Source organism: Ochotona princeps, chromosome 28, assembly GCF_030435755.1.
Source record: "Ochotona princeps isolate mOchPri1 chromosome 28, mOchPri1.hap1, whole genome shotgun sequence".
NCBI classification, from domain to species: domain Eukaryota; kingdom Metazoa; phylum Chordata; class Mammalia; order Lagomorpha; family Ochotonidae; genus Ochotona; species Ochotona princeps.
The window spans coordinates 23,297,881-23,316,749 of record NC_080859.1 but is presented as its reverse complement, the minus strand read 5'-3'; the positions used below and the strand labels follow the sequence as shown (position 1 = coordinate 23,316,749).

Sequence of the window (18,869 nt, the reverse complement as noted above, 5' to 3'; positions counted from 1 at the left end):
TTGGCCATTTGCCACGTCCGCGCCCAGGGAAGGACTTCCAGCGCCCGCCAGGCGACGTGCAGCTCCCGGGAGTCCCGGAGCTCAGAACCCTAAAGCTCTCCGAACTCTCCACTACCGCCGGGTCGCCCAGCACCGGAAGCTAAACAAGCAAACCGTCACCACGGCAACCGGAGGCGGAAGGGCGTGGCGCTGGGCGGAAGGGGCGTGGCCCGGCCGTCCTCGCGTGGCGGGAAAAGCGGCTTCTCGAACGTTTGGAGGCGTTGGTTCGGCGGCTCTGGCCATGGCTTCGCCGCCGGAGGAGCGAGCGGCCCCCGAGCCCGCCGACTCGGGCGGGCCGGCGCAGGGGCCCGGCGGCTCGGCGAGCAGGGAAGACCGCGTGGCGCTGCTGCTCAGGTGGACCCCGGGGAGCGGGGCCGGGAACTGGCCGCCCGCGGCGCCCCCGGCACCCACGATGGTGTGGTTGGAAGGCTTAAAAACACAAAGAACTTACCGTAGGGTTGTAGGAAGTTGTCTAGAGCGTCTTACATAATTGTTCAAAGTCACTTCAGCAGTTTCAGAAGGGACACGATTCATGCTACTACGAAGTGGTTTATACATATACCTAACTACCCACCGCTTCCCCGTGTGGTTTTGCATTTAGTAGCACAGCAGTAAAAAAAAAAAAAGAAAAACCCTTGTAAATGAGCTGTCTTATTCACGGATTGGTGTTTTTGTTTTTCTGCACTGCGGGAAGAATGTTTGCTCACTTTGCGTGTTTCCCTCTGTAGCCGTTTGCCTCATCTCAACGCGCGTCTCGCTAATGCAGCGCTTGTGCATCGGTGCTGTCGTGTCTGCCATTCTGTGAGCCTTAAGTGCTCCTAACAAGGCCGGCCTGGGACCCTTGATGCTCGTGTTCTGTGGATTTCTGCAGAAGGTGTTGGTTTCTCAGATGGCAGTGAGTAAACCCAGCATCACTTCCGTTCTCTGTGTGCAGGCTTCGAGAACAGACAAAGCAACAACTCCGGGAATATAAAGCCATGCTTGATGCACGTACGTGTTTCCATTTTCCAGATAACGTTTTCAGGAGTTTGGTGGGGAATTGTTCCTATCGAGTCTGGTGTGTAGCAAAACAGGTCAAATAGAGAGTAACTGTGGGGGATGCGGAGAGTGCGGCAGGAAGTGATGCTGGAAAGGAGGGGAGGCCAAGGGTGTGGCTCCTCCGCAGGTGCCTTGGGGCTGAGATCCAAAGCACAAGCAAGAATGACCGGCTCCAACAGACTGCAGTACGGAGTTTCATCTTTCATTTCTTTGGGAGGCAGAAGTTCAGAGAGCGAAGAAGAGAACTCGCACTGGTTCAGTTCCTAAAGCCAGCAACAATCCGAGCTGGGCCAGGCCGAAGGCTCTGGTACTTTCCCAGGCATTTCAACAGGGGCTGAAATGGAAGTGGAATAGCTGGGACTTGAACCTGCACGCACATGGGATGATGCAGCACTTTCCCCCAGGCTATAGAATTTCTACCCTTAAAAATATTTACAACTGGTCAGGCAAAGGAGCATTGTACTCTGAAAGCAGGTACTTGTCTAAAATGAATTCCTTTACTGTTTAAAAAAATTGACATTTCATTGGTTAAAGAGTGTTTCTTTTAACAATAAAGGCATCCATGTAAAGGATACAATTTGATGATTAAAAAAGATTTATTTTTATTGAAAAGTCACATTGACAGAAGGAGAGACAGAGAGGAAAGATCCTCCCTCCGCTGAATTGAATCCCCAAGTGGCCCCAATGGCCGGAGCTGAGCCAGGAAGACTTACTTAGGGACCAGAACTTGGGCTCAGCTGTGTAATCCTCCACCTGCAAGTGTTGGCATCCCCATTGGGTGCTGGTTCATGTCCTGGCTGCTCAACATCCCAACCAACTCCCTGCTTGTGGCCTAGGAAAGCAATGGAGGATGGTCCAAAGTCTTGGGACCCTGCACCCATGTGGTGATGTGGGAAACATATAAAAATAAATCTTGAAGAAAAAGATTATTTTTATTTGAAAGCAGATTTTATGCAGAGAAGGAGAGAAAGATTTTCATTGTGCTGATTCACTCCCCAGATGACTACAATGGCTGGAGCTGAACAGCTCTGAAACCAGAAGCCAGAAGCTTCTTCTGGGTCTCCCACACAGGTGCAGGGTCCCAAGACTTTGTGCTGTCGTCAACTGCTTTCCCAGGCCCCAAAAGAAGAGAGCTGGATAGGAAGCAGGGCTGCCAGGATTAGAACCTGCACCCATATGGAATCCCAACACTTGCAAGGCGAAGACTTTAGCCACTAGGCTAGCGCATGATAGCCACTAGCCACATGTGACTTTTTGTTTGTTTCAGTAAAATTTGATTATATTTGAACTAGTCACATGTCGGATGCTCTGGAGTCGCATGTTGCCAGCCAGTGGCTACCCTGTTGGACTGCCAGCATCCAGCATTATCATTCTCATAGAAGGTTCTGGGCTGCTTGGCGTTATCTTTGTATCAGCTTCCAGCTCCTCTCAACATTGTGTTGGATGTTCTGGCTCTTTTGTGTTTCTAAATGGCTTATCAATTTCTATGGAAATAAAGGCCTGATTTCCACTAGGATTTAGTTGGATGTGGGTCAGCATGGGGGAACTTGTTCAGCACAAGTCCATAGTACAGCATTGCAGTGTTTGGTGGTGAGCTCATTCACATGTTGTTAAATCTGCCCTTGTCCTGTGTCAGTGATAGTTGTGAAATTTTACCTTCTAGGTGCCTATCGCTAATATGTACTTTGACATTATCTTGTTCGTTTTTTTACTCTTTTTAAATTTTCTATCATTCTGCAACCATTCTGCCCAACAAGTGACCTCTGATTCCGTGTGACTTTCAAACACTCACAATGCAGTTAGTCGTCACTGAGATGAGCTATGAATGTAAAACGCAGGAAAAAAGAACAGGACATATTTCATTTGTAATTTTTTTTTAAAGATTTATTTATTTTATTACAAAGTCAGATATACACAGAGGAGGAGAGACAGACAGGAAGATCTTCCGTCCGATGATTCACTCCCCAAGTGAGCCGCAACAGCCGGTGTGCGCCAATCCAAAGCCGGGAACCAGGAACCTCCTCAGGGTCTCCCACACGGGTGCAGTGTCCCAAAGCTTTGGGCCGTCCTCGACTGCTTTCCCAGACCACAAGCAGGGAGCTGGATGGGAAGTGGAGCTGCCGGGACAAGAACCGGCGCCCATATGGGATCCCGGGGCCTTCAAGGCGAGGACTTTAGCCGCTAGGCCACGCCGCCGGGCCCTTCATTTGTAATTTTTAAGCCTGTTACATGTTGAAATGATTTTCCCTTTGCAGCTTACATTATATCCCTTTTGGCAGCACTGTTCTAAGATGTGACTGTTCATTTGCAGGTGAAGAGAAAACTCCAGAAATCATGCAAGAACATCAAATCGAGGAGTATGTCAATTTTTGTTTTTCACTTTGGGATTTGTCTGAGTTTTAATTGTGTTATCCATATGTAACATTGTCATGCATGTATGGAAGCCCATGACTTGGGATAGAGACCTGCACCTGTGTGAGTGATCGCATTAGCACTCTCTGGACTCCCCTGTTATCGGGAGATATTGATCAAAGTAACTCAGGACACATCAACTTACTATGCATTGGTGCGGTGAGTCTATAGAATATATTTTTTCCAAATTATTTGTTTTGAGAGTTAGAGAGAGGGAAAAGCTCGCATCTGCTGGTTGATTCTCCAGGTGCCCACAACGGGTGCCCCGGACACTGGGAGCCGGGAGCTTCTTTAAGTCTACCAGGTGGGGCCTGACGCTGGGAGCCTGGAGTTTCTTTTTTTCTTTTTTTTTTTGAGATTGTTCATTTTTATTACAAAGTCAGATATACAGAGAGGAGAGATAGAGAGGAAGATCTTCCGTCCGATAATTCACTCCCTAAGTGAGCCGCAACAGGCCCGTGCTGCGCCGATCCGAAGCCGGGAACCTGGAACCTCTTCCAGGTCTCCCACATGGGTGCAGGGTCCCAAAGCATTGGGCCGTCCTCGACTGCTTTCCCAGGCCACAAGCAGGGAGCTGGATGGGAAGTGGAGCTGCCGGGATTAGAACCGGCGCCCATATGGGATCCCGGCGCGTTCAAGGTGATGACTTAAGCCGCTAGGACCTGGCGCCGGGCCCAAGCCTGGAGTTTCTTTAAGTCTCCCAGGTGAGGGGCCACATCCTTTCAGCGTCTCCGTTAGCAGGAAGTTGGAGCAGCAGCCGGAGCAGAAAATTGAACCAGCTGCTCAGATGGGAACATGGGTGTCTTCCCACAAGGCTTCATGCTGCACCCCCACCTCCTGACCCCCGCAACACTGTGCTTATGTAAAGGATCTTACTCTTTTTCAAAGGCTTACATTACACAGTTATTTCATAAACGATGTCTCCCAGCATTGCTGATATGTTTTGTTCCTGCTTCTTTAATAGGAAAATTGAAGAACTGGAGAATGAAATTGAAGAGGTCAAGCTTGGTTTGGAAACGCAAAGTCTTGCAGTGAGCCGGTAATTATTATAAAAGATATATTTATTTTTATTAAAAAGGCAGATATATACAGAGAGGAGGAGAGACAAAGAGGAAGCTCATCCGTCTGATGATTCACTCCCCAAGTGAGCGCAATGGCCAGTGCTGCGCCGATCTGAAGCCAGGAGCCAGGAACTTCCTCCAGGTCTCCCACACGGGTGCAGGGTCCCAAGGCTCTGGGCTGTCCTCAGCTGCTTTCCCAGGCCACAAGCAGGGAGCTGGATGGGAAGTGGAGCTGCCAGGATTAGAACCTGCACCCATATGGGATCCCAGTATGTTCAAGGCGAGGACATTAGCTGCTAGGCCACCGCACCAGGCCCTGGATTGGAATTTTAACCAGTCTCTATATGGGTTGTTGGCATTGCAGGTGGCAGCTTAACGTGCCACACCATAATTCCAACCCTGCATTTCTTTCTTTAAAAAAAAAAAAAAAAAAAAGATTTATTTATTTTTACTGGAAAGGTAGATTTACAGAGAGAAGGAGAGACAGCGAAGATCGTCCATCTACTGGTTCACTCCCCAAGTGGTCCCAATGGCCACAGATGAGCCCATCTGAAGCCAGGAGCTCGGAACTTCATCCAGGTCTCCCATGCAGATACAGGATCCCAAGGCTTGGGGCCATCTTCTACTGCTTCCCCAGGGCACAAGCAGTGAGCTGGATGGAAAGTGGAGCAGCTGAGATACGAACTAGTGCCTATATGCGATCCCAGCGCATGCAAGGCGAGGATTTAGCCACTGAGCCACCACACCGAGTCCTGTATTATCTGTTTCTTAAAGTGTTTCCCTTGCAGTCTTGTTTGAAAAACCTACTTATGTTTTATGTATTTTTTAAAGATTTGTTTCCATTTTTATTGCAAAGTCAGATAAATATAGAGAGGAGGAGAGGCAGAGAGGAAGATCTTCCATCCAATGATACACTCCCCAAGTGGCCACAATGCCTGGAGCTGCACCGATCCAAAGCCAGGAGCCAGGAACTTTTTCCAGGTCTCCCATGCTGGTGCAAGGTCCCAAGGCTTTGGGGCCGTCCTCGACTGCTTTCCCAGACCACAGACGGGGCTGGGTCAGAAGCGGGGCTGCCAGGATTAGAATGAGCGTCCGTATGGGATCCCCACACATGCCTGGCAAGGACTTTAACCACTAGGCCGCCACACCGTGCCCTGTTTTGTGTATTTTTAAACGAAAATCAAGCCTTTATTTTTTTTAAAGATTATTTATTTTTATTGGAAAGTCAGATATACAATAGAGGAAGATACAGAGAAGATCTTCCATCCGATGATTCACTCCCCAAGTGGCCACATGGCTGGAGCTGTGCAAATCTGCAAATAGGAGCCAAGAGCCTCTTCTGGGTTTTCCATGCAAGCACAGGGTCCCAAGGCTTTGGGCCGTCCTCGACTGCTTTCCCAGGTCGCAGGCAGGGAGCTGGATGGGAAGTGCAGCTGCCGGGATTAGAACCGGCACCCTTTTGGGATCTCAGTGCGTGCAAGTCGAGGACTTTAGCCACTAGGTTACAGCACATGGCTCAGGGATATTAATCTTAAAGTTGTCTTGTTTTAGAATTTTGTTTTAATGTGCATAAATGTTATCCATATTTTATAATGTGGTTCTGTTTTACTTTGTTTTTGATCTCATAGGATACAATGTGCAACTGCACTTAAAAGAAGCCTGGAGAAAAACGATCCCAAAAATAGGTATGATTTTCTTTCTTTTAGTAAGAATGTGAATAATTAAGGTTTTGCACAGCATACGTTTTTTGTGAAATAATGTTTTATTTAATTTATTTTTGTTCATTTCAAAGGTCAGAACCATAGCTAGAGATGGACAGACCTCCTCTCTCTGCTTGTTTGCTTCCCAGATGCCCCTAACATCCAGGGGTGGGTCAGGATGACTCCAGAGATGAGGAGCGCCACCCCATTCTCCTGTGGGCAGGGTGGTGACCCACACTCTCAAGCCATCATCTGCTATCTGCACACACGTGCATCGGCAGGACACTGGGTCAGAAGCAGAGGGGGAACTCAAACCCAGATATTCCACGAAGGGATGCAGGCATCCCAAAGTAGAGACTCTATCCACTCGGCCACAGTTCCCGCCCCTGAGCTCTCGCTCTCTTTAACTGTCACAACGAGCCAGCTTTATCTGAAGAATAAGAAAAGTGATGGGATTTTTATAGGCCTTCCTCAGAATTATAGCAAGTTTCACAGTCTGGTTGACATCTTGTTCTATACAGATCCTGCAATCTGTATGTAACAGTTTAAGGACCAGCGCTCATCTTTGGCTTACAGTGCCAGCATTCCATCCGGGCACTGGACCTGCTTAGCAAGCCATCTTCAATGGCTCAAATGCTAAATCCTCGCCTTACACACACTGGAATCCATATGGATGCCAGTTTATGCCCCAGCTGCTCTACTTCTGATACAGCTCCCTGCCTGTGGCCTCGGAAGGCAGTCAAGGACAGCCCAAAGCCTTGGGGCCCTGCACCCTGTGGGTGACCCGGAAGAGGCTCCTGGCTCCTGACTTTGGATCAATTCAGCTCCAGTCATTGCAGCCACATGGGGAGTAAACCAATGGATGGATGATCTTCTCTCTAAATCTGTGTTTACAATAAAAAGAAGTAAAATTTTATTTTTTTCAAAGATTTATTTATTTTTATTACAAAGTCAGATATAGAGAGAGGAGAGACAGAGAGGAAGATCTTCCATCCGATGATTCACTCCCCAAGTGAGCCGCAACGGCCGGTGCTGCGCCGATCCAAAGCCGGGAACCAGGAACCTCTTCCGGGTCTCCCACACGGGTGCAGGGTCCCAATGCATTGGGCCGTCCTCTCCTGCTTTCCCAGGCCACAAGCAGGAAGCTGGATTGGAAGCGGAGCTGCCGGGATTAGAACCGGCGCCCATATGGGATCCTGGTGTGTTCACGGCGAGGACTTTAGCCGCTAGGCCACGCCACCGGGCCCAAAAAGAAGTAAAATTTTAAAAAGAAATAAATAGCCTCAGGTAGTCAAGGTCAGCTGATATCCAGTCTCAGGAATCTGGCCTGAGATCCGACCTCCCGAGTGTCCGACAACCTTGTGACGGCCTGGGTTCTGGGTGTAGCAGCCCGAGTCACCCCTGAGCACGCCCACGTGCCATGCAGAGTGCCAGTGCAGGTCCCGTCTCCGTATTCAGTCCTGCTGCCTGCAAGTTGTGGCGCATCCCGGGAGGCAGCAGAGGGTGGTGTAGGTCCTCGCATCCCCGCCACCCAGTGGGAGACGCAGGTGACTTGGGAAGCAGGCGGCTCCAGCCTGGCTCCATTCTGGATGGGGGGCAGCCTCTCTCTCGTTCTCTCTCCTGCGTTTCAAAAAAGTGAAGTTAAATAAATCCAGATAATTATGATGCAGTACTATTCCAGAAAAGTTCCTAAATAGATCTGGGCACTTCCTCATTTCTGGGGCTTAAGCCAGAGTTCTATGTATTTTCCACATATTCCCCAAATTGCAGTAAAATCCTACATTCCGAATTTGGACTCTGTAAACTATTGTTCCACCAGGGCTTAAAACGTACTTGAGGGTCCACTACATTGGTGTGGTAAGCTCATCCTCCACTTGCAGCCTCCAGCATCCCATATGGATGCCAGTCCGCGTCCTGGCTGCTCCACTTCTCATCCAGCTCTGCTTATGGCCTGGGACGGCCCTGGAGAGTGTCTTGAGGCTTGGGCCCCTCCACTCATGTGGGAGAGCTGAAGCAGCTCCTGGCTCCCAGCTTCGAATCAACTGAGCTCTGCCCGTTGTTGCCATTTGGGGAGTGAACCAGCCATGGAAGACCTCTCTCTCTGTCTCTCCTCTCTGTAAAATCTGCCTTTCAAATGAAAATAGATTAAAAAGCTTAGATCAGCTCTTACTCCTGTAGCTTCCAATATGTTCGCTGTTCCGCGGAACATCTGATGCAGGGTGAGGAGGAAGTTGTGATAACGGCAGTCACACTGGAGTCACATGCCAGACCTGCTCTCTGAATCTGGGCATAACTCGTTCATATTCATCACTGTACCAGACTAGACCTGTGAATTTCCTTCCCTGCCACCAGCCAGCTCTTTCCTTTTGTAAAAGAGACACTGTGTTTTGTTTTTGTTTTTACTGGAAAGTCAGATATGCAGAGAGGAGGAGAAACAGAGATCTTCTGTCCAATGATTCACTCCCCAAGGAGCCACAACAGCCAGAGCTGCACCAGTCCAAAGCCAGGAGCCTCTTTCCGGTTCTCCCCCGCGAGTGCAGGGTCCCAAGGCCTTGACCGTCCTCAGATGCTTCCCCAGGCCACAAGCAGGGAGCTGGATGGGAAGTGGCACCCATATGGTATCCTGGTGCGTTCAAGATGAGGACTTTAGCCGCTAGGCTACCACGTCAGGCCCTGTGTTTTAGTTTTTTAAGACTTTTTTGTTGTTATTTTTTTATTGAAAAGTCAGATATGCAGAGAGAAAGAGATACTCATTAACTCCCCAAGTGACTACAGTGGTCAGAGCTGAGCCAATCCAAACCCAGAAGAAGCCGGGAACTTCTGGGTCTCCCACATGGGTTCAGGGTCCCAAGGCTTTGGACCATCCTCCACTGCTCTCCCAGGCCACAAGCATTGAGCAGGATGGAAAGTGGGGCCATCAGGACACAAACCGGCACCCATATGTGATCACAGTGTGTGCAAGGTGAAGACTTTAGCCTCTAGGCTACCACGCTGGGACATAAAGTGGTTTTGATAGTTCTGAGATACTATTGATTTTGTTTCTTCAAGGTTGAAGGAATCCACCAAAGTGTATTGTCTGACAGAGTCCATGTTAGAGTTCCCAGTTGTCCAGATGCTTGCTGTCAAAACTTGGCAGGAAGAGTTGTCCAATTTGTTCTGCCTCTCATGGTACTTGACATCCTCTGCAGACCTCATAAACTGGTTGGGTTAATGCACATGTCCCCCATGTGCATCTGGGCTTGCTGTCTGCTGCACAGGCTTTAGCAACCAATTCAAGGGTTCCCCAAAGAAACTTCGCCAGAGGTGACCCCAGATTTGACTCCTGTGGATGGCAGCCAGTGCAGTGTCTAGCTCAATCTATCACCCATATTAGCCTACACACATACTGCTGACCTCAGTCACCTGGTCAGTTCTACCTCAGCCCCATCTCATATGCAAACCAGTGGGTACTGCAGTTCAGCCCATCCCCACACTCTCGGCCCTCACGCACACCAGTGGGAACTGCAACCTAGCCTGAGCAACTCCCCAGTAACCCTCACCAGGCCCACCCCTAGCTCTGGTTCCTACACATGCCAGTATGTGCAGCAGAATAGTCCAGTCAGTCCCACATCCCATTTGGCTCTCGTATACATCATGGGGTCTTGCAGCCTAGCTCAGCCCAGCTAATACCACCATGCAGCCCACACGCCTGAGGGTGTTGCTGCCTCTCCAGCCAGGCCCGCCCCCAGCCCTGGTTCTCACGCTCACCAGTGTGAGCTGCAACCCATCAGAGAGGTGCCCACAGTTACCCCGTCCCAGCCCTGGATCTTACACTTTCCAGATGGTTCTGCAGTCTAGCCTGATGGGCTTTGCTACCTGTTGCTGCAGCAAAGCCCAACCAGCCTGCATTTACTCTAGCTCATGCACGCGCCAGTGGATATGGTTGTTTAACCCAGCGTACTAAACCAGCTCACGTGCAGGCCAATAGGCTTTGTAGCTTGCACAGCATGGTCTGTCCCTGGTCCCAGCTCTCACACTCAACAGCTGGAACACTGGCCCACAGGGGAGTCCTCACCGTCCCCTTACCTAGCCTGCCCTCTCGCCCAAGGTTTTGGGTGTGCTGGTAAATGCTGTGGCCCAGTCTGTCCTGTATCACCTCACCTCTGCATTCACTGGGGAGTGCTCTAGTCTGGTTTCTCCTCAACCTGTCCCCAGTTCCAGCTCATGCTGGTGGGTGCTGCAACCTAGCCCAACCCAGCCAGCCCCCAGTCCTGGTCCTAATGTGGACTGACTGGTATTGCAGCACAATCCAGTCCATCCTGGTTCTCACATCTGCCAGTGGGTGTTAGGAACTAGCCCAGTCTGGCTTGCCCCCACATGTATTCTGGTGGTTACTGTAACCTGGGCTGCTCCCAGCCTTGGTTCTTGCTCTTACCTGTAGGGACTACATCCTAACAGAGGGGTTCTCCAAAATTTTGGGTCACCTGCCAGTGGCAGATTTTGTGCACACCAGTGGGTGCTTGACCCAGCCTGACTTGGTGCACCTTCTGTTCATGGCAGATACAGCATCCTTGCCTGACCGGCCCACACCCATTGCAGTGCTTGCTTTTGCTTGCTATAGCCCAGCCTGTTCTACACCCACCCTAGCTCCTTGCAAGCAACAGTGGGTGCTGGAGCCTAGCCTAGTCTGGCACTATCCAGACCCAGTCCACACCCATGCCTAGGGACACGCAGGCATGTCCAGCCCAGTTTGCTGCCCCCATTCCAACTCTCACACCAGTGGGAACTAAAACCTAGCCAGGGCATCCCCTTAGCTCCTTAACCAGCCCCACTCCCAGCCACAGATTTTATGCATGCCAGTTGCTCTGACCCAGCCCCGCACAGCCCATCTCCCATCTTGGCCTTTGCCGTCAGATGCTGCAGCCTGGCTTGTGCATCCCAGCACTCACTGGTGAGTTCTGCATCCTAGTCCTGCAGTCTGCCCCCATCCCTGGCTTTCATGCAAACTAGTAAGTGTGATAGTCTGGCCCAGCCTAGGATGGCCTGCACCCCATCCTGTCTCCTGCACATGCCAGTGTCCTAAGATTTGGCCTGGCCTTGCCTCGTCTAACCACCCCCCCCCCAAAAAAAAAAGCCAACCCACACACCTTCCAACAAGTGAAGCAGTTCTGCCCATCCTGACCAACACTCACTGCTTACTCACATGCTCACCAGGAGCTCCCTTCCTCCCCAAGGCCCACTCCCAGACCAAGATTTCACACGTACCAGCAGGTGGTAGGACCTTTTATTTTTTTTTTAAGATTTATTTTTATTGGAAAGGCAAGGACTTTAACCACTATGCTATCATGCTGGACCCCAGGTGGTAGGTCCTTACCCAGCACACAGTCTGCCCCCAGTTGTTGGCATTTGTATATGCTGGTGGATGTTGTGGCTCAAACCACACCACACCCAATTCTTGGGTGCATCTGCAGATGCTTCAGCGTGGACCAACGCAGACTGTTCCCAATCCCAGTACTCCTGAGTTTCAGTGAGTATCATGTTCGTCTAGCTGAGCCCATCACAATCCCCACCCCTCTAGCAAACCAGCTGGTATGGCAGTCCCACAGGGGCAAGCTGACAAATTCCTCGGAGTTACTTTCAGACCTGGTTCTCATATGCTGGTTAGTGTCATGCCCAGCAGTAACGTGGCCCACCCCCTGTCCCAACATTCACTGGCGCATACTGTGGTTGAGCCCTGCCAGGTAGGCCCTCCAGCCATGGTTTTTGTGTGTACCATTAAGCAGTGGTTGATACCAGCAAGCCCTGGTCAGGATTCCCCATGGGCAGCTGTATTGGTTAGGCCCTGAAACTTCCTCTGGTTTCCCTCCTGCAAACCACCCAGCCCCTCTGCCTGGTTGGTAGAAGTCCCTGTCACATCCTCCCTTAGCAGTCTTCCCTCTCACACACCTCCAGCCAGCCTTCCCTGAGCAGTCCACAGACTCCTATGCCCACAAGCACATAAATTCCCCGAGCACAGTCCTCCTGTGGTATGTCATGCCAGCCAGGGGCGCTGTCTGCTGCCATGCTGGTGTCTCCCCACAGCAGATCTTACCAAAAAATAGGCTAGGCAGCTATGCTGGCACACTGGTGTAGTGAACACAGAGCTGGCATTAACCAGACCCAGGATGCCCACCAGCCGTTGGCTGCTTTTCTCCCAGCAGTGTAAACCTTGCCTGGATAGAATGCAGCCTAGGCAGATGCCTGCAGCTGGGCGACAGTGAATTTCTGTTGAAGTGTGCAGTGGATTTAGTGCAGGTTGGTGTATTATAAATCATAACTGCACTGTTTCTTTTTAAATGCATGTTCTTTTTTTTTTTTAAGATTTATTTTTATTACAGAGTCAGATATACAGAGAGGAGGAGAGATAGAGAGGAAGTGGAGCTGCTGGGATTAGAACCAGCGACCATATGGGATCCCAGCGCATTCAAGGCGAGGACCTTAGCCACTAGGCCACGCCGCCAGGCCCATAACTGCAGTTTTTAACTAAAGTGAAAACACATCTTTTTTTTTTTTTCCTTTTTAGTGGACTCATGGAGGACATGAAACATGTGATAAACCTACATAAGTTGATAATAACGTCACAGAAGGTAAGCTTGTGTGCGAGCATCCTCACAGTTTGGGGAACAGCTTCCTGCTGGTCACTCAGACACAGTTGAGTTTCACAAGGAATTCACGCTGCTGCCGTCCTCCCTTTGACTTCTCGTCACTCCGTTATTTCTGACTCTATGTTGCTATTTGCTTATCGTTGACTCTACTGTCATTTCCCTTTCCCTGGGTGGAAACCAAGGAACTCGAACCTGGAGCCTTAGAAAACGTGAACTAATAGATACAACTCAATGATTTCAGTATTACAAGAATTCATCCGCAAGTAATGTGCTTTACCGTTTTTAATTTTAATAACAGGAATCTCGGAGTTTAGAGGAAAAACTACTTGATATTAGAAAGAAGAGATTGGGTATGTGGAAAACTTTTTTTTTTTTAACGTTTGAACACCTTTCACCCACAGCCAGCTCTCTCAGCCACTGAAAGATTCTTAACTTTTCGAAGTTGTTAAAAATTTTCTACCTGATAAAGTAACAGGAGGGCTATGAGATGTATTTTGCTGTATTTCTTACTGTTGCTTTAGAACTTTAACCCATGGAAATCTTGGTTCTGGGGATAGCATTGTGGTGTGCTGGGTTAAGCCGCTTACTGCAACGCCGGCATCTGCCATCAGGGTGCCAGTTCGAACCCTGCCCTCTCTGCTTCCAGTCAGACTCCCTTCTGATGCACTTGAAAAAGGCAACAGGAGACAGCTCACCTGCCTCAGCTGCTGCCTCAGGCTTCCTCTGTGGGGAGCCTGGCTGGAGTTCCTGGCTCCTAGCCTCTGCCTGGCTGGCCATGGCCACTGTGGCCATTTGAGGAGTGACCCAGTGGATGGAAGGTCACCCTGTCTCTTTGATTCTCTGCTTTTCAAATAAATGAATCATGAATTTTTTTTTTCTCTGAGTAGAATTACCAGGACATGTTCTGCTTTGTAACTTCCCATGACCTTTATGTGTGGTGGAGTCTTCATACGGATTCTTTTGTTTGCACCTAACAGAATTAAAACAGACGTCGGAAAGTAAGCTTTTAGAAATACAGACCGAAAAGAACAAACGGAAAGAAGATTTGGAGCGAGTGGAGAATTCAGACAAGATACAGATGCTACGTCAGAACCTGCAGACGGAACTGCACATCACCACGGTCATCCAGCACGTATTCCAGGTGACACAGAGCAGGGAGGGCGGCCACGGATGCTTAGGGCACGGGCTCAGCAGGAAGGGCGGCCACGGACGCTTAGGGCACCAACTGGACAGGGAGGGCAGCCATGGATGCTATCATGGCACCGCTCCGCGTCACAGGCAGTCTGAGCCCGATGAAATAATACAGCAATGAATATTGGTCTGTTTACATATACATGAAGTTCACATGTATTTAATGATTGAGAGGTTTTATTTCATTATGATTAGACTATTAAAAATTAATCTGGGGACCAGCATGGTAGCCTGGCAACTAAAGTTGTCACCTTGCATGCGCCAGGATCCCATATGGGCGTCAGTTCTAATTGTGGTAGCCCCACTTCCCATCCAGCTCCCTGCATGTGGCCTGAGAAAGCAGTCGCAGATGGCCCAAAGCCTTGGGACCCTGCACCTGTGTGGGAGACCGGGAGGAGCTCCTGGCTCCTGGCTTTGGATCGGCTCAGCTCTGGCCGTTGTGGCCGCTTGGGGACTGAGTCATTGGATAGAAGATCTTCCTCTCTCCTCATCTCTGTATATTTGACTTTCCAATCAAAACAAATAAATATTTTTTTAAATTATTAATTTGCTACTTATTTAAAAAAAGCTTTAGGGCCTGGCGCAATTGTGTAGTGGTTAAAGTACTTGCCTTGAACGTGCTGGGATCCCAGCACGCCTAGTTCTAATCCCAACGGCCCCACTTCTGATCCAGCTCCCTGCCTGTGGCCTGGGAAAGCAGTCGAGGACGGCCCAAAGCCTCGGGACCCTGCACCCTCATGGGAGACCCGGACGAGGCTCCTGGCTCCTGGCTTTGGATTGGCTCAGCTGTCACTATGGTAGCTGCTTGGGGAGTGAACCATTGGACGGAAGATCTTCCTCTCTGTCTCTCCTCGTCTCTGTATATCTGACTTTGTAATAAAAATAAGTTATTTTTATTTTATTTTATTTTATTTTATTTTATTTTATTTTATTTTAATTTTTATTCCGTCCAATGCTTCACTCCCCAAGTGAGCCGCAACAGGCCGGTGCGCGCCAATCCAAAGCCAGGAACCAGGAACCTCTTCCAGGTCTCCCACGCGGGTGCAGGGTCCCGAGGCTTTGGGCCGTCCTCGACTGCTTTCCCAGGCCACAAGCAGGGAGCTGGATGGGAAGTGGAGCTGCCGGGGTTAGAACCAGCGCCCATATGGGATCCCAGGGCGTTCAAGGCGAGGACTTTAGCCGCTAGGCCACTCCCCCGGGCCCAAAACAAATAAATCTTTAAAAAAAAAAAAAAAGATTTATGTATTTAAAAGGCAGGATTAGAGAGAGAGAATCTTCCGTGTTCCGATCTGCTGCCCAGATGGTCACAGCTGGGGCTGTGCCAGGCTGAAGCCAGGCGCCAGGAACTCCATCCAGGTCTTGTGTGTGGTTGGCAGGGACGTGGGCTCCTGGGCATTCATCTGCTGCTCTTATAGGGACATTCACAGGAAGCTGGGTTGCAAGTGAAGCAAGCAGAGCGCAAACAGGCGCCCCTGTCGGATTTTGGTGCCACAGGCAGTGGCCTGATTTGCTGGGCCATCACACCGACCCCTGACATTAGACCTTTGTAAATGGAACAATTTTTTGTTTGTTTGTTTGCAGCTCTGGGGGCCCTATTTTACTTTTCCTTGAGCATGGGTTCTTTCATGCTGACTTGAGACCTGTCATTCTTTACTATTTGACTCTAATCCCGTCGTAGTAATAGCCCAATATTAGTTTTGATTGCCTGTACTCATTGCTCTGGCCAACTTCAGGAGCTCGGTGCCAAAGATCAGGCCTCAGGAGTCAGTCGTGTTTGAAAGCTTACTGCTGCCTGCTGTTAAAAAATTGACTGGATTACTTACAGCAAAGACATGCTGAAGACTGCCGTGTGTGAAGACAGTGTTCAGGACTCAGATCAGGATGGTTAGTGGATCTCCCCAGTAGTCATACGTCGTTTGTGTTGCAAACATCTAAAATCCTTTCAGCTGCATTAAAATATCCAGTTGTTGTCAACCACTGTGTTCCTCCGGAGCTGTAGAACATTAGATGGTGTTTCTCCTAGGGGTGGGTTTTGGGGTACACTGGGTTCATTGTTTGGATGCCCACACCCCCAGTTGGAGACCGGGCTATTGCAGGCCTTTGGGAAGCAGATCATTGGATGAAACATCTGTCTGTCTCACTCACTCTGCCTTTCAAAAAAAAATAAGCTTTGAGTAGTATGGACATTTTCACAGTATTATTTCTTCACATTTATGATCATGAATGCTTTTCCATTTGCAGGTGTGTCCTCTCCAGGTTGTCAGTTTTTGTCACCACTGTATTGTAATTGTAGATATCACTTTTTCTCAGGTTAAATTTGTTCCTAGGATGTTTATTTTAAAGTTCCTGTAAGTGGGATTTCTTTCTCAGCATTTTTGTTAATTGTATCAAAAAAAAAAAAAAACTTTTGTGTATATTAAGATACTTATGAGACAAGTTTTCTAACCTCGTTCAGTTGATTCACATTCATTTAATTCTCCCCAAATACTTGCAAACACCAGGGCTGGAAGGCCAGCCTTGTGGCACAACGGATAAAAACACCAGATGGAACACCAGAATCCTCACTCATGTGCCTGGAAAGGCAGAGGAAGATGGCCCAAGTGCCCGGCCCCTATCACCCGCGAGGGAGAATTGGATGGAATTTCCGGCTTCAGTCCGGCCAAGCCTCAGCTGGGCGGCCATTTGGGGACCCAACTGAACATGGAAGATCTTTCATCTGTCTGCCTGTCCTTCACTTCCTGTCAGTCTGCCTTTCAGATAAATACATCCGTCTTTTTTAATTTAAGATTTATTTTTATTGCAAAGTCAAATAGAGATAGGAGGAGAGTCGGAGAGGAAGATCTTCCATCCGATGATTCACTCCCCAAGTGACTACAATGGCCAGAGCTGAGCCGATCAGGAGCCAGGAGCCTCTTCCAGGTCTCCCATGTAGGTGCAGGGTCCCAAGGCTCTGGGCCGTCCTCGACTGCTTTCCCAGGCCATCGGCAGGGAGCTGGATGGGAAGCAGGGCTGCCGGGATTAGAACCAGCACCCATATGGGTTTTCGACGTGTTCAAGGCGATGACTTTAGATGTTAGGCCGCCACACTGGGCCCTAAATCAATCTTTTAAAGGGGGTGGAGGTGGGGTGAGTCTCAGAACTCAGTCCAGGGCTCCCCCGTGGATTGTAGGATCCCAGGCCCTTGAGCCATCACCTGCTACTTCCCACAGTGCACAGTAATAGGAAGCTGGATCTGCAGTGGAGGAAGCTGTGTCCCCCGTGCGTTCATCACTAAACGTGTGTCTCTGTGCCTTGACTGTCCCTCCTGCAACCCCACTGAGTTTGTTAACCGGTTATGGCAGTCTTTGGGGAAGTCTTACCGAATTTCTGTGTATGAAATAATTTAACTACAAAAACGGATCATTTGTTCCCCTCCTTTTCTGTTTAGATGTCCTTCCTTTCTCTTGTCTAATAGCTATGGTTAATATTTCCATGTCTGTATTAAGAGTGATAAAAGTGGATTTTATACCTAACAATAATATACTCAAATCTGTTTTGACATTGTTCTAGTCAGTAATTGAGTACCACTGGGCCATAGTTTTTCAAAGAGAAAAATCATAATTTTAATTAATAATTTCTCTATGATTTAATGCAAAAAAAATTATTCACCTGCCTTAGGGACTCAGCCAAGGCTGAGAACCAAGTATTTATGTCTTTTGAAGAATGGACATATTACTTATTGAATTTTTCCACCAAGTAAATGCAAAATGAAATGTGTTCCACACACAGCTGAGTGGAGACCAGCAGTGAGCTTCTGAAAGCGGGCATGAAGGCATCGGGAATGTACATCATGGAGGGGCAGAGCTCTAAGCCAAAGAGGGCTTTATTTTAAAGTCTTGTTGGATTTTTAAATGTACTTTGCTTTAATTGCAGAACCTCATCTTGGGGAGCAAAGCTAACTGGGCAGAGGATCCCGCTTTGAAAGAAATTGTTCTGCAACTTGAGAACAACCTCAACATGATTTGATAAGAATTTCGTTTTGGCTTGTTTGGGTTTTGTCTTTGTATGTCATTTAAAGAGAAGCATGTCTTTGGAACTATTCTAACTCTGTAATTATTTTTCTAATTCGAAACGTGTTGTTTTCAGTATGATGAAATATGTTTTTTAAATACGATGGCCCAGGGGCATGTTTCCCTGGAAGGGCGACATTCCATCTGCCTCCTGCTGAGTACGTGCAGTTATCTGGAATGTTCCTGGCAGTATCAGGTCTGATTATCAGTACATCTGTGCATTATGACACCAGATTATTGGAAAAGTATATCCAGAGTGTTAGCAGTTATAGTTATTTGTGGTAGTAAATTGTGACTTTTGGTCTTTCTGTATTAAGTATGTATGTATGTAAGAATAAAAAGGAATAAATGTTACCCTATTATTTACTTATTTAAAAACAGGACCTGTTTCTTTGTATATGCGCCATTATGTTTCTGGAAAATTCTAATTTTGACCTCTATTAATTACGTGCAAGCTGTTGTTCACTATTATATTTTTTTTTATTTTTTTTAAAGATTTTTTTTTTTAATTATTATTGGAAAGCCAGATATACAGAGAGGAGGAGAGACAGAGGAAGATCCTCCATCCGATGATCCACCCCCCAAGCGAGCCGCAACGGGCCGGTGCTCGCCGATCCAAAGCCAGGAACCAGGAACCTCTTCCGGGTCTCCCACGCAGGTGCAGGGTCCCAGTGCTCTGGGCCATCCTCGACTGCTTTCCCAGGCCACAAGCAGGGAGCTGGATGGGAAGTGGAGCTGCCGGGATTAGAACCAGCG

At 48.7% G+C, this 18,869-nt stretch overlaps 1 protein-coding gene across 1 annotated transcript; it reads left to right on the top strand.

The window, feature by feature from the left end:
* The first annotated feature begins 200 nt into the window (after window positions 1-200).
* CENPH (centromere protein H) lies at window positions 201-18,143 on the top strand. Its single transcript, XM_012927312.2, has 9 exons — window positions 201-393; window positions 974-1,029; window positions 3,389-3,434; window positions 4,454-4,528; window positions 6,179-6,235; window positions 12,792-12,855; window positions 13,172-13,223; window positions 13,851-14,014; window positions 17,977-18,143. Exons 1-9 carry the CDS (start codon window positions 281-283, stop codon window positions 18,067-18,069), a joined length of 720 nt encoding a protein of 239 aa, XP_012782766.2. The 5' UTR covers window positions 201-280; the 3' UTR covers window positions 18,070-18,143.
* The last annotated feature ends 726 nt before the right edge of the window (window positions 18,144-18,869 follow it).

Excerpts from the sequence above, each read along its gene's own strand:
- CENPH (XM_012927312.2), top strand. The coding sequence starts at position 281 with ATGGCTTCGCCGCCGGAGGAGCGAGCGGCCCCCGAGCCCGCCGACTCG. Across the intron at positions 1,030-3,388 it reads TAAAGCCATGCTTGATGCAC|GTGAAGAGAAAACTCCAGAA; the intron begins GTACGTGTTTCC and ends GTTCATTTGCAG. Across the intron at positions 13,224-13,850 it reads TATTAGAAAGAAGAGATTGG|AATTAAAACAGACGTCGGAA; the intron begins GTATGTGGAAAA and ends TGCACCTAACAG.